This window comes from Hibiscus syriacus, unplaced genomic scaffold (genome assembly GCF_006381635.1).
Source record: "Hibiscus syriacus cultivar Baekdansim isolate YM2019G1 unplaced genomic scaffold, ASM638163v2 tig00116997_pilon, whole genome shotgun sequence".
Classification (NCBI taxonomy): Eukaryota; Viridiplantae; Streptophyta; class Magnoliopsida; order Malvales; family Malvaceae; genus Hibiscus; species Hibiscus syriacus.
Window position 1 is genome coordinate 1,382,411 of NW_024063513.1, and position 12,935 is coordinate 1,395,345.

The following is a 12,935-nucleotide window of genomic DNA, read 5'->3' on the forward strand; positions in this document are numbered from 1 at the left end:
TATCAAATTAAATTTACCACTTTAAAATTCCTTAAATTTAACCCCTAAATTAGGGTATTACACCAATGGCCGTATTTGCAAGCCAGCATTTAAAATAGTTAACATATGTGGTAAAAGTTAGTAAACAATAAGCAGAAACATCCAATCCTTCCAAATTGGTTTAGAAAAAGATAAATAAGGCACTAACAACCCATACACTAACGGGGAAAAACAGAGGAAACAAATAGGTTATTAAGGTCCAGTCCACGAAATAATGCAAACAAAGAAACAGACACCAAACCAAAAGATAGTAACATAGAAACATAGATGTCCTATTGATATAAATAGAAATCTTTGCAAACTTATCTGCCCTGAATCCTGATCCCTTTTTCCTAAACCATTTTTGAACTTTGGTTATGATTGGGGAATATCTTACTTGGCCATCATGATTTTGACAAACTCCTCATAGTTGATCTGCCCATCACCGTCAACATCAGCTTCACGGATCATCTCATCAACTTCCTCATCCGTAAGCTTCTCACCGAGATTAGTCATGACATGGCGAAGCTCAGCAGCAGATATGAAACCATTCTGGTCCTTGTCAAAAACCCTGAAAGCCTCTTTTAGCTCCTCCTCCGAATCAGTGTCCTTCATCTTCCTAGCCATCAGGTTAAGGAATTCGGGAAAATCAATGGTCCCATTTCCATCGGCATCAACTTCATTAATCATATCCTGAAGTTCTGCCTCGGTAGGATTCTGACCAAGTGATCGCATCACAGTCCCCAGCTCCTTGGTAGTAATGCAGCCTGCACCAAGGATACATATAAATGCACTAAGTAGGAGTACAATATTTGTTGAGAAACAATACACACTAGTAAGTACAGCTGGCCAGAAAAAAGACGAACACTAAACATAGTCTCTAAGATGAAAATAAGACTCCGTGATACTTTTAACCTAAAAGATATCTGATGATTTTCAAACTTTCTGAACACCATAAATGTTTGCCAAAATACTTCACAAAGTCAAATAAGAACAATTGATTAGATAATTAACACTTTTTGGATGTAGCAAAACAAAGACATGAATAGCTCTTGGTCAGCAGTGCATTAGCCAAACGAACTGAGCGACAACAATCTAGTATCTGATAAGTTTCAAATGTACAAGCGTCGGCAGTCAAATGTTTGATACCCATGGCTCATGCAATAATAGAAGACATGTAATTGCACAAAACAGTAAGAAAAAAGGATCCATACATGTATTCCAGTCATCAACTATCCGGTTATGTTCAAGCAAAAGCATCAAACATAATATTTCATGTTTAGCATTACACATCCCAAAATTAACAAACCAAACAAGCCACAAGTACCTAACTCTTGGGATATGTCAACTTCACGCACATTTTTTTTGATAGGAATAGATGGCCTCATTAAAAACCTCCCTCTTAGAGGTCCTTTATCATATGGTAAGAACCAACTAGCGGAAGGAGGAAAAGAGTGCCAGACTTTATTGATTGCAAAAGAATTGCATAAGACTTAAAAACAGTCTTACAAGATACATAAAACTTAAACACACTGCTAAAAATCATAACTACTGAACGCCATAACTCGCTAAAACAACAAATCCTATCACCCAATCCCCTCCTTTGCTAACTTATCAGCCTCGCAATTACAGCACCTCGGAATCCACCTCACAATAATCTCGTGCACAGACATTGTATAAGCTATCTCCTTAACTAGATTAGTAAGAAAAGTAGGGACAGTTGCTTGATCTTTCAACCATTCCACTGCTAGTTTACAATCAGATTCCACAATTAACCTTCCCTTTTGTGCCCATTCTGAAGAAACAAATAAATCTATTCCTTTCTTGATTGCTTTCAACTCTGCTACGATGATAGGAGTAGGACCAACATTTTCTAAAAAAGAAATCAGCTTTGTCCGATTCCAGTCTCTGAGAATACCCCCAATTCCAGCAATTCTCCTAGCAATACAAACAGCTCCATCCACATTCATTTTATAAAAGTCAGTTGGAGGTGGACTCCAACTAACCACCGGCCTGTTCAAATCTTTTATAACTAAGCAAGTATCTGCCAATGAAGGATCACCAATTAACGAATCCACCTGAATAGAGCTTTTTGAATACTTTGCTAAGAACTATTTCGCTAACCTTAACCGAACTGTGAAAAACAAAGCGAATCTGTCCAGTTTACCTCCATTAAAGATGATATCATTTCTAAATTTCCATAGAGACCATAGGATTGCCGCTGGAATGAACTTCCACATGGCATAATAAAGCTTCAAATATGTCCAAGAGCTAAGGAGGGAGGGAGGATCAGAGGGTAAAACACACGAAATATCCCAAAAGCCGATAATTTTATTCCACAATTCCCACGAAACTTGACAAGAAATAAAAAGATGTTGAACAGATTCTTCACAAAGATTGCAAAGAGGACATAAAATATCATCCCCTAAGGGAACCCTCCGTTTCTTCAACTCCACTCTCACCGGTAATTTTTTATGGGATACTTGCCAAAGGAAAGCTTCAACTCTTGGAGGAACTAAACCCATCCAAACATATTTGTTCTATAAAAATGAATTGTCATTAGAATAGGGAAAAGACTTCCTACAAGCTTTAACCGAAAACAACTCCTCCCCCACTCCATCCCATAGCAAACAATCCTCCAAAGATTCGGTTAATTTAATGTCTTTGAGTCTATCCAATAGCTCAACCAACTGAACCACCTCCCAATCACAGAGATTCCACCTCGTTCTAATATTCCACTCCCATCCATTCGAATCGAAGCTCCCAAAATCAGCAACCTTGCCCCCTTGGATTGGAGAAAGAGCAAAAATCCTAGGGAAGAGCATTTTCAAAGGAACATCCCCTAACCAAGAATCATTCCAAAATGAGATCGATTTGCCATTCCCTACTTGTAACTTCGCATGGGCTCTAAGGCAGCCTCCAACAACATCATCTTTGGTGAAGTTATTAACAATTCCCTTCCAAATCCAAGAGTCCTTATGGGAGAGGACTTTGGTAATATCCATGGAATAACAACTAACATCATGTTTGGTGCATATGAACCGCTTCCACAATGAACTTTTTTCATTAGCAAACTTCCACACCCACTTTCCCAACAAGGCTCGGTTAGAATATTTCAAGTCGGCAACTCCCAAACCTCCACAACTCGAAGGATTGCAAATCTTATCCCAACTTACCCAATGCATTTTCTTCTTCTCGGCCCCATCACCCCATAAAAAAGCCGCCATCAAAGAATTTAACTTCTTGCAAATAGTAGGAGGCATCTTGAAAAGAGATAGAAAGAAGACAGGTAAAGATGACAAAACCGACTTAATAAGCACCAATCTACCTGCCAATGACAAGGAAGAGGCTTTCCACCCCGCTAGTTTCTTGTGGAAATTATCAAGAACCGGCTCCCACAATTTCTCACAATTTCTTTTTGCCCCTAACGGAAGTCCCAAGTAGACGGTCGGAAATGAACCTACAGAGCATCCAATAGCCGCAGCCCAATCTCCCATGATATCATCCTCCACATTGATGCCAAAAAGTTTGCTTTTAGCTAAATTAAGATGAAGTCCCGTCATTAAGCTATAAATCCTCAGAACTCGTCTCACATTCTTTATCTGAGTAATGGAAGCTCCACAGAAAATAATAAGGTCATCTGCGAACTGAAGATGTGACAAAGTGAAATTATTTTGGTTTTTGCCAAACGCAAACCCTTGAAATAGGCCAATTTCCACAGCTTTGGATAACATCATGTGAAGGAGTTCACCAACCACGTTAAACAAAAGAGGAGAAAGGTTACATCCTTGTCTCAAGCCTTTAGCTATTGGGAACTCCTCTGTAGGCGACCCATTGACTAAAACCGAGATTGAGGCAGTGGAAATACACTGTGAAATCCAAGAACACCACCTTTCACCGAAACCCATGACATTCAAAAGCCTTAGAAGAATCTGCCAGTCAACTGTGTCGTATGCTCTGCTGAAATCGACTTTAAAAACAACTCCTCTAAGCCCTTGTTTCCTCCAAAAATCAATGCCTTCATTTGCTAAACAAGCACAATCCAACAATTGTCTCCCCGGAATAAAAGCAAACTGAGTTGGGCTTACAATATCATTAACACATGATGAAAGCCTCTTAGACAGAACTTTTGACAGAATCTTATATAGGCTGCCCACAAGGCTGATAGGTCTGTAGTCTTCAATACACTCTGGATTACCTTTTTTAGGAATCAAGGTAATAAATGCATGATTTACCCCATGAACCCATTCCTTTCCTTTGTAAAAATCAGAAAAAAAACTCCATGATCGGGACCTTCAGTTTCAGCCAGAATTTCTTATAAAAACCCATGGTAAAACCATCCGGGCCAGGAGCTTTAGAACTTTCAAAAGAAGTAATTGCTTGCCAAACTTCATGCTCTGAAAATTCTGCCTCAAGACAATCTCTTTGAACTGATGTCAATTGTTTAAAATCAAAATTAAAGCCTGCAACTTCCAGAGTTGATTTGTCATTATATGCCTTCTTAAAAAAATTGAAAACAGTTGCTTTTATCCGATCTGGATCTGAAATAACTTCCCCTTCAGACTTCAATGCATGAATGGAATTTACTCTGTTTCTCCTTAATGCAGTAAGGTGGAAGAACCTTGTATTTCTATCTCCATCCTTAATCCATCTTGTTCTAGACTTCTGAAACCAGATCCTCTCTTCGATTCTCAACAGCCTCCATAACTCTTTTTTAAACTCAATCAGCTGATTCCACTCCCCTGAAGACAAAATTCCACCTTGAGATTTTCTGTCCAAAGCACTGATTTTAAATTCCAGCTGCGAGATGGATTCACCCAGTCTTCTGTGACAACTACCAGGCCAGATTTTGATTTTATTTTTTGCAGCCTGTAACAACCTGAATATACCTCTATTCTTCTTCTTTTTCTCTATTGCCAGTGATTCTTCTACCAATTCATCCAAACCTTGTTCTTCTAAAAGAAAATTAAAGAACCTAAAGGGTTTAGGCCCCCAATTAATAGATACATCCTCCAACAAAACTGGATTGTGATCTGAAATCGACTTCGGAAGAAGACTTTGAGTAACATTAGGAAAACTGTTAAGAAATCTGGCACAAATTAGGAACCGGTCCAGTCTCACCCAAGTTGAAGATTCTCTATTATTGCACCACGTGTAAGCACCTCCTGACAAAGGCAAATCAATGAGATTCGCTTGCTGCACAAAGGATCTAAGAATATCGATTGAATTCCAATTTTGTAATTTCCCTTGCTTTTCATCCGTATCAATATACGCATTGAAATCTCCCCCAATACATATTGGTAGATTCTGAGAAATTACAAGTTGCAACAGCTCCCCATAAAACTCTTCCTTTTCTGATTCGATAGAAGGCCCATACACATTTATAAAAACACACTCCATCTGCCCATTCATCAATTTCCCCATTACTGCCAAAAACCTACTGTGAACCTGCTGGTGAAAGACTTGAACCACACTTTCATTCCACATGGTAATCAACCCCCCCGAAGATCCTTGAGCTGGAGACACCAGGACTCCCTTTAGTAAATTACCCCCTATCCTCCTAATAATCGACACATGTACTTGATCCAACTTTGATTCTTGAATGAATAGAAAAACTGGTTTCAACTTCCTTACTTGCCTTGCAACTGCTACAGATTTTTCTCTTCTTCCAAGGCCCCTTATGTTCCACGTTAATATACTTAAATTATTCATTAGAGATAATTAACACCCAAACAACAAAATACCAAAACTGCAGTCAGCACATCCTGACCACCAGTCAAGACTCCCTTACTACCTCTGCATGTTGTTCCAGACTTAATATTTTTCCAATGAAAACCTCCTTCTCTTCGTTAAAAGAAATCCCTAACATTTGACAAACTTGCCAAGTAGCTAACGCTTCCTCCAACAACTTCGAAAAAGTGAGTGAAGTAGCTGTATAGATATTAACCCGGTCCATGACTTCAGAGATTAAATATCTTTTCTTCCTTCTAAATTCTTTACTTGACCCTGAAGTGAAAGAAGAAGCTACTGCCACATTTTCTGAGAATTGACTACGGACTAAAGGAGCCGAAGATGAATCTTGTAAATTGGCAGAACAGAAAATGTCCTTGCCCTGTTCACCTCCACTGAAAATTGGAGACAGTTTCTGATAAATAGTGAGCTCAGTGGCATTCTTTTTCTGTATCAGAATACCCTCTGCACAAGTGACAACCTCTTTCAAACCCGAGCACTGCCATATACGTCTATTCCTTGTTCTTCTGTATACCCTTGCATAACAAGATTTACCTCTCCTACCATCGAGAACACTTCTTAAAGACAAACATTTAGAAACAGGAAATCCCAGCTTCCACTTCTTAGTACTCTTAACATTATTTTCACAGACTTCTTCCTGTGTCGGATTTCCTCCTTTTTGCTTTCCAGGGACATGAGGCTGAACTGCCTGAACACCCTCAGTAATGTCCTCAGATAAGATGTCTCTTTCATCTTCAAATGATTTAGGAGGAGACCGAGCATTTGGATGAAATTCTGTCCCATCCCAATTTAATTTCACAGCAAGCCCAGCTGGAATTAATTTAGTAACTGGGGAATAAGACTCCCAATTAGAGTCTGAATGGGCTGAACTACTTTGATCCACCACCTTTCTCAGTCCAATACCCGCAAAATCCCTATTAGGACTTGAGCAAAATTCAAAATTGTCTGACATCCCATTAATGTCGGATTGTGTGAGAGAGTCTTTTTCTAGATAATTTTCCCCACAACCCACCATCATCCCACTACCTTGACCTTTGTGAATGCACATGTCCCACTTTGACCCAACTCCTTCAGCTGACAGTCCCCTATCTTGACTATTCTTAAGCCATGTGTCTACCTTTGACCTAAATCCATCTGCTGGGACTTCCCTATTGTCTTCTTCCTTCTCTGTATTTCCACCATTGTCACTGCTGCTGCCATATGCAGAATTCTGCCTCATGGCACCAAAAGCTTCAGAAATAGATTTAGAGCTGGATCCCACATTAATTTTAACTTTAAACGATCTTCCATAAGATCCTACAATAACAGATTCTTGTACATCAAAAGGGCTTGCAACCCTTAACATCATTCTGGCCGAAGAGAGGTCATCCTTATTTCTTGTTTCCTCCATTATACTAACAACCTTTCCCCACTTACCTCCAAGCTTCTCCAGAAAAGGTACGCTCCAGCTAAGAAGCGGTAAACCAACTAACTCGACCAAGCAATAGGCCAAAGGGACTCCATCTTCACTCAACAAAGGATCTACCCAATCAAACCAACAGTGGAATTTCTCTCTAAGACTTGACCACGCCTTTACAAATTCTTCATTTGTATTGAACATAATAATACTGGCATTCCTAGCATATCCCGACCTTACTATCTTAACCTGGAAACCCTCTTTTGCCAAAGCTCTCACCACCATATCAGGCTGAAAGGGATCTTTAATAACCCCTGTTAAGGAGTTTTTCACCCAGCAAAAATCTTCTGATGGGATGTGCATATCCCATACATTTCTCACTCCTTTTGCTATATTCTGGCCACCCCTATTCTCCATTCGATGTTGATCCAAACTCCTACTGTTAGCCACACTCACAACCTCCTTGTACGTTCTGCCATCTCTCAGACTTGGTGATTTCTCCAAATCAGCCTGCTGTCTACCATTAGCCTCTCCATCTGGCTTAAATCCTTCCAACTGAGATCCTTTTAAATCTGCTACTCTTTTCCTGCCCCTCTTGTACTTTGCAACCCCCACTATGACTCTCTTCCCATCAATCAGTATTCCGTTGACATTCTGAACTGCTCTTCTGCAACCTTCCTCCTTCGCATATTGCACAAAAGCAAACGTGGATGACTTATAATTCGATTTACTCATAAAACTTGGAATAAAGACCCTCACTATTCTTCCAAAATGAATGAAAATCTCTCTTAACTCACCTCTAGTAACTCTCATACTAAGATTTCCAACAAAAACAGTCCATTCCTCACCGGGAAATGAACGACCAAAAGCACTCGCTCTCCTTCTCTCTCTATTTTTCTCACTCATGTTAAGTATTATTTTTTTTGTTGTGAATTTGAAACGCATTGAGTGAAAAGTTTAACTTCACGCACATTTAGATTCTGGATTTTTAACTATCATGCATACTTTAAACGAAAAAGCTGATTTCCAGGATGAAACAATTACGTCAATGATTTTATTACCAACAGACATCCAAAATAGTACACTAAATGATCCCATGTTTCAATATAGGTAGAAAATGAAGGTTCAATGAAAGTGAGCTAAAAATTAAGGAAGCTTCGCTAACCATATTAAAAATTCACAAAACGAAAATGCAAAACTAAATAAAGATTAACAAAAAAATCAAATCAGCAAAACAGCGATCTTAATCTTACACTTAAATCATATAGCAAATCACATAATAAAATGATGATCTAGGCAGGTCATGTTTGAACATAACCATATCTAATTCTTAACAGATCAAATAGTTGAAATCAATGAGTCGACTGCTAAAGGTCAACTAACAAAGAAGATAAGAAAAAAGAACGAAAGTGACATTCAAAGCTATAAAAATTCAAGTGCCAAAACAATCAATTAATTGAAATGAAAAATAGAATGAAGCATGCTCATAAATTCATAAATCGGAGCCCTAGATCCGTCACATTATTCAAATTACAAAAAGAAAACGATCAAAAGGTTTAAAGAAAATATAACTAAAGCTAAAGCTGAGCATCAAAAACTAAAGCGACGGTTAGATCTGCGAAACAGGGCTCAATCGAAATCATTAAACCGTAGTTTAAAAAAAGAAAAGCGTGAAGAAAATAAAGAGAGAGATGAGAGAAAGGACCATCGCCATCCTTGTCAAAGAGGCTAAAGGCTTCCTTGAACTCAGAGATCTGGTCGTCCGTAAGCTGATCGGCCATGGTCTTCTCTATTTAACCGTTTTTAGTTCCTCGAAATGACGGCGTTTGGGTAGAGAAACAGTCCCGGAGGAAAATTATGCGAGCGTTTGAGGGGCGACTGGCGAGGCTGAAATCCTTAAATGAAGAAAAAGTAAAAGGGGATCGAAGGGCAAATATAAAGGGCCCAACACATATTAAGGCATCTGATTCTCTCTCGTTCGCACGCATTTTCTCGGGGGTTTTTTTTCTTCCATTTTTTAATTCTACTAAACAAGATTTTTCCCTTGAAAACTAAGAGATAGTATCTATGCATTTAGTTCCCGAATATAAGATTATTTTTAAAAATAATATTATTGAAATATAATATTATTTTGAGAATATTGTATTATTATATTTGATTCATTTAATAGAAATATAAGATTATAGTATTTAATTGAAGAAATATGAAATTATTTGAATGCGTATTTTATCAAATTACTCTTGTGATATATATTTTTTAACAAGTAAAATTTTAATATAAAATTATAAATATTTGAATAAAAATTTATAAAAAAATATTTTGATTGTTACACTATTTACGTTTAAAACAAAAGTTCAAAGAAAAAATATATTTAACATATAATTAATATAATTAGTATATCAAACTTATATCTTTAAATAATTTTCATAAGTATCATATTTATTTATATAAAGTATAATATGAAAAATAATATTGTGATCTCGAGTGCATAAATATATTATTTTTTAATGTATAAGATCTATTTTTTTAATAATTCAAAATTAAATATTATTTTAAATAATTATGTTTTTTACAATAATAACATTTTCATCTCATAAAAATATAATAATTAATATATTAAATATTTAAAAAATAAAATAAATTTAACTACTCAATTTTTTTAATATTTTACTAAATTAAACTCTTTGTATATTATTATTATTATTATTATTATTATTATTAATTTTGAGTAAAGCACAAAGAACAAAGATTGAGAAGGATTCATATAATATAGGGGTATTTATATCCAAAGTGGTGAGAATTGTTCATTACACAAGAATTTTGAGGTAATGACATTCCTACTATTTCAATAAAAAAAATGCTACTATTGGTAATAAATTATTACCTAATAATGATCTTTTCCCCGAACCAAACACCCTATAAGATGTTTACTTTCCCATGAAATATTATGATTGTTATAAAATTTTAATCTTATATTTACTTTATCTTCACTCGTGACCGAGTTAGGATATTAATTTAAGAGATAAAGTATAATTAATAATAGAAATAGAAAGAAATTAAATAAAATTAAAAGATAAAGTATAATTAAAAAATTTAGAATAAGTGGTTAAAATTTTTTAATTAACACGTTCTCTCTCTTGGTTGTGGCCTCAATACTCGTTAGGAGCAATTTTTTTCACCCCTCCCTTAGGATAGAATTTTTAAAAAAAAATAAACTGAAACTAAAAAAAGTTTTTTTTTTATAAAAAGGCGCTAGTTTTACTAAAAATAGAAAATATCTAAGATTACAATTAAGATTTACGAGCATACTCGTAAACGTAAACTAAATTATAATTAGGACATTTTCCTATAATCATTAACACAAAAACTAGCCACTTAGATCACACAAGTACCATAAAAGGAAAAAAATTAAAAAACCTAACCAATGCTTGAATAAAATAAAGATACGAAAAAATATGTCTATATCGGTAAATGAACCATAAAAGGGGATAACACTACAAAAAGACAACCGACAAATCGCAAATCAAAGTCAAGTTACGTGAGAAAACAATTCACGAGCGCAAAACGGGTATCTAAATAAATTCGAGAGTCAAAAACAGGGAAAATCAACATGATAACAAATAAGCGTCATCTTAATCAGTCGTGACGATGTCAAATCCAACCCTGTGAAAAAAGATAAACGAAAAAACTGACAAAAAATCGTAAGCTACCAAAAGACAGAGAAAAATATGTCACAAAAGCAACGATAAATGTGCTACAAAGACAGAGAACATGTCACAAAGACATAATTATTCTTATTAAACAACTAAAAAGAAGAAGAAAAAAGATAATCGGTGAGTAGAAACCAACATTAAAATCGGTGACGCCTCCGGTTAAACAAAATTAAAGAAAAAAATTAGATTGATCAATAAAATTGACACAAATTGTAAAAAAAAGAGAGAGATAAAAAGAAAGAAAACGGCTAGTTTTTTTAAAAGAAAACGGCTAGTTTTTTAAAAAATATAAAAATATAAATAAATATTTTATATAGTTTTCTAATAATAAAAAATTAAGAGGTAATGACCCCGTTGGCGAAGCATACCTTCGTCCCTGTCTTCACTCCTAATAGGCCAAAAATAATATTAATAAGAGTAGCGCTCTCTTTCTAAGATTATAGGAATGTTATTAAACTTAACTCGTTTGATAATAAAATCATTGAGTAATTTTAACAGATAAAAACAGTATTGGTTTTTCTTGAGATCCTTAAAATAAAATATAAATTATAAAATATTTAGATCAATTTGAATTTTATTTTATTTAAAAATAATAATTCTAATAATTTACTAGCATTTAGATTTCAATATTTTCTAATAGGAGTTCAATTTTTTAATGTAACAGCGTTAGCATTATTTGTTGTGCTTTTTGGCATAAAAGGTAGGGAAAAAATGACAAGGTTCAAACCAGCTAGAAATATTTAACCTTTCTTAAAAAGAAGAAGAAGAAATATTTAACCAGTCAGACTTGAATTCATGTCTCTTATTGATTCTCAAACACATCATAAAATAGAAACTACATTCAATATTAACTTCCCACAAAGCTTAGTTTCTAGTAGTTCCTCAATGCCATGATTGCATTCTTGAAGTAAATTGCAATCACCGCAACCAATAAAACAGCCAAGACCATGTTCATAACTTTCCTTTGATTCTTTATCCCCTTGGCTGAACCCCCAATAACTCGTTCTTGAGCAGCATATGGGACAGAATCGAAAGGCTTTTCACTCTGTCGGCTACCCTTTTTGTCCTTCTCCATCAGCCTGGGATCAGATTCATTAGATGCATTGCTTTTGCTGTCATCTTTGATCTCCTTTTGTTTACCCGGTGTTTGCTCTGAAACTTCGTCAGCCTCCTTGCCCTTGGGGGGACGTTTTTGAATTGCCTGTTCTACACCGTTCTTTTGTTTCTCGGGCACATCTGCAGCCCTTCGAGTCTGGTCTTCGATCAATGGTTTAGCTTTTTCCGACTTCTCATCGACAGGGGCGATCAGTTTCGGGAACTTAACATAAAGCTTATTATCCTTGTAATTTGCTCTGATCTTGTTCCGGTCACAATTTGATGGAACGGGGACTTCCTTGAAGAAACGGTTGAATTTGTTGCCACCAATTGGTCTTTCTCCTGATATCCTCGAGTTCCCCGTACTTGTTACTTGAACTTTAAGTTGATCCTTACTAAACCCTGTTGCATGAATCACATTCAGGGATCAGCTGAATCCATTGGTTTAATCTAAAATATAAAAAATCATGAATATTAGGATCAAGAACGAACCTGGTAAATGTGCAATCAAAGTGATGTCCGCAGTTTCATGAGCCCATTCAGTGCGGACCGCGAAGTCTTCATAAACCGGCATGGGCTTCGAATCCATGGCTTTTGTTTAAAATCTCTTGATTAATGCGTCGAGGATGAATTATGGGACTTGCTGTTTAATTGTTGGCTTTATATATACACAGAACAGAAACATCCGGAAGAACCGATGGGTTTTTTGTTTTCTTTGAAAAGATTTATTCTTTATTCTCTTGATTTTGTTAAGGGTTTCACATATGCTTCGGCATCGAATACTTGGTCGCCTTACGCAAAAGGCTAAGCCCAGGTTCTTTGCGGGTTCCGAAAGGCGAAAACTCTGCTTTTTTGTTTACTGTATTTGGGATGCGAGGTGTGGGCCATTTCGAGGGATTAAACAATAGAAAGAAATATAAGAGGAATGTTTAATAAACTAGTGTAGCTTTAATTAGGCATAT

The 12,935-nt window shown here is 36.0% G+C and overlaps 2 protein-coding genes across 2 annotated transcripts; both read right to left on the reverse strand.

Annotated features, from left to right (window-relative positions):
* Nucleotides 1-206: 206 nt before the first annotated feature.
* On the reverse strand, nt 207-9,065 carry LOC120193870 (calmodulin-7-like). The gene is made up of 2 exons (XM_039196294.1): nt 8,871-9,065; nt 207-785 (listed from the first exon to the last, which is right to left on the reverse strand). Exons 1-2 carry the CDS (start codon nt 8,944-8,946, stop codon nt 412-414), a joined length of 450 nt encoding a protein of 149 aa, XP_039052225.1. The 5' UTR covers nt 8,947-9,065; the 3' UTR covers nt 207-411.
* Nucleotides 9,066-11,662: 2,597 nt separating this feature from the next.
* On the reverse strand, nt 11,663-12,621 carry LOC120193868 (inactive protein RESTRICTED TEV MOVEMENT 2-like). The gene is made up of 2 exons (XM_039196292.1): nt 12,466-12,621; nt 11,663-12,375 (listed from the first exon to the last, which is right to left on the reverse strand). The coding sequence occupies exons 1-2, from the start codon at nt 12,560-12,562 to the stop codon at nt 11,750-11,752; spliced, it is 723 nt and encodes a 240-aa protein (XP_039052223.1). The 5' UTR covers nt 12,563-12,621; the 3' UTR covers nt 11,663-11,749.
* Between the last annotated feature and the right edge of the window lie 314 nt (nt 12,622-12,935).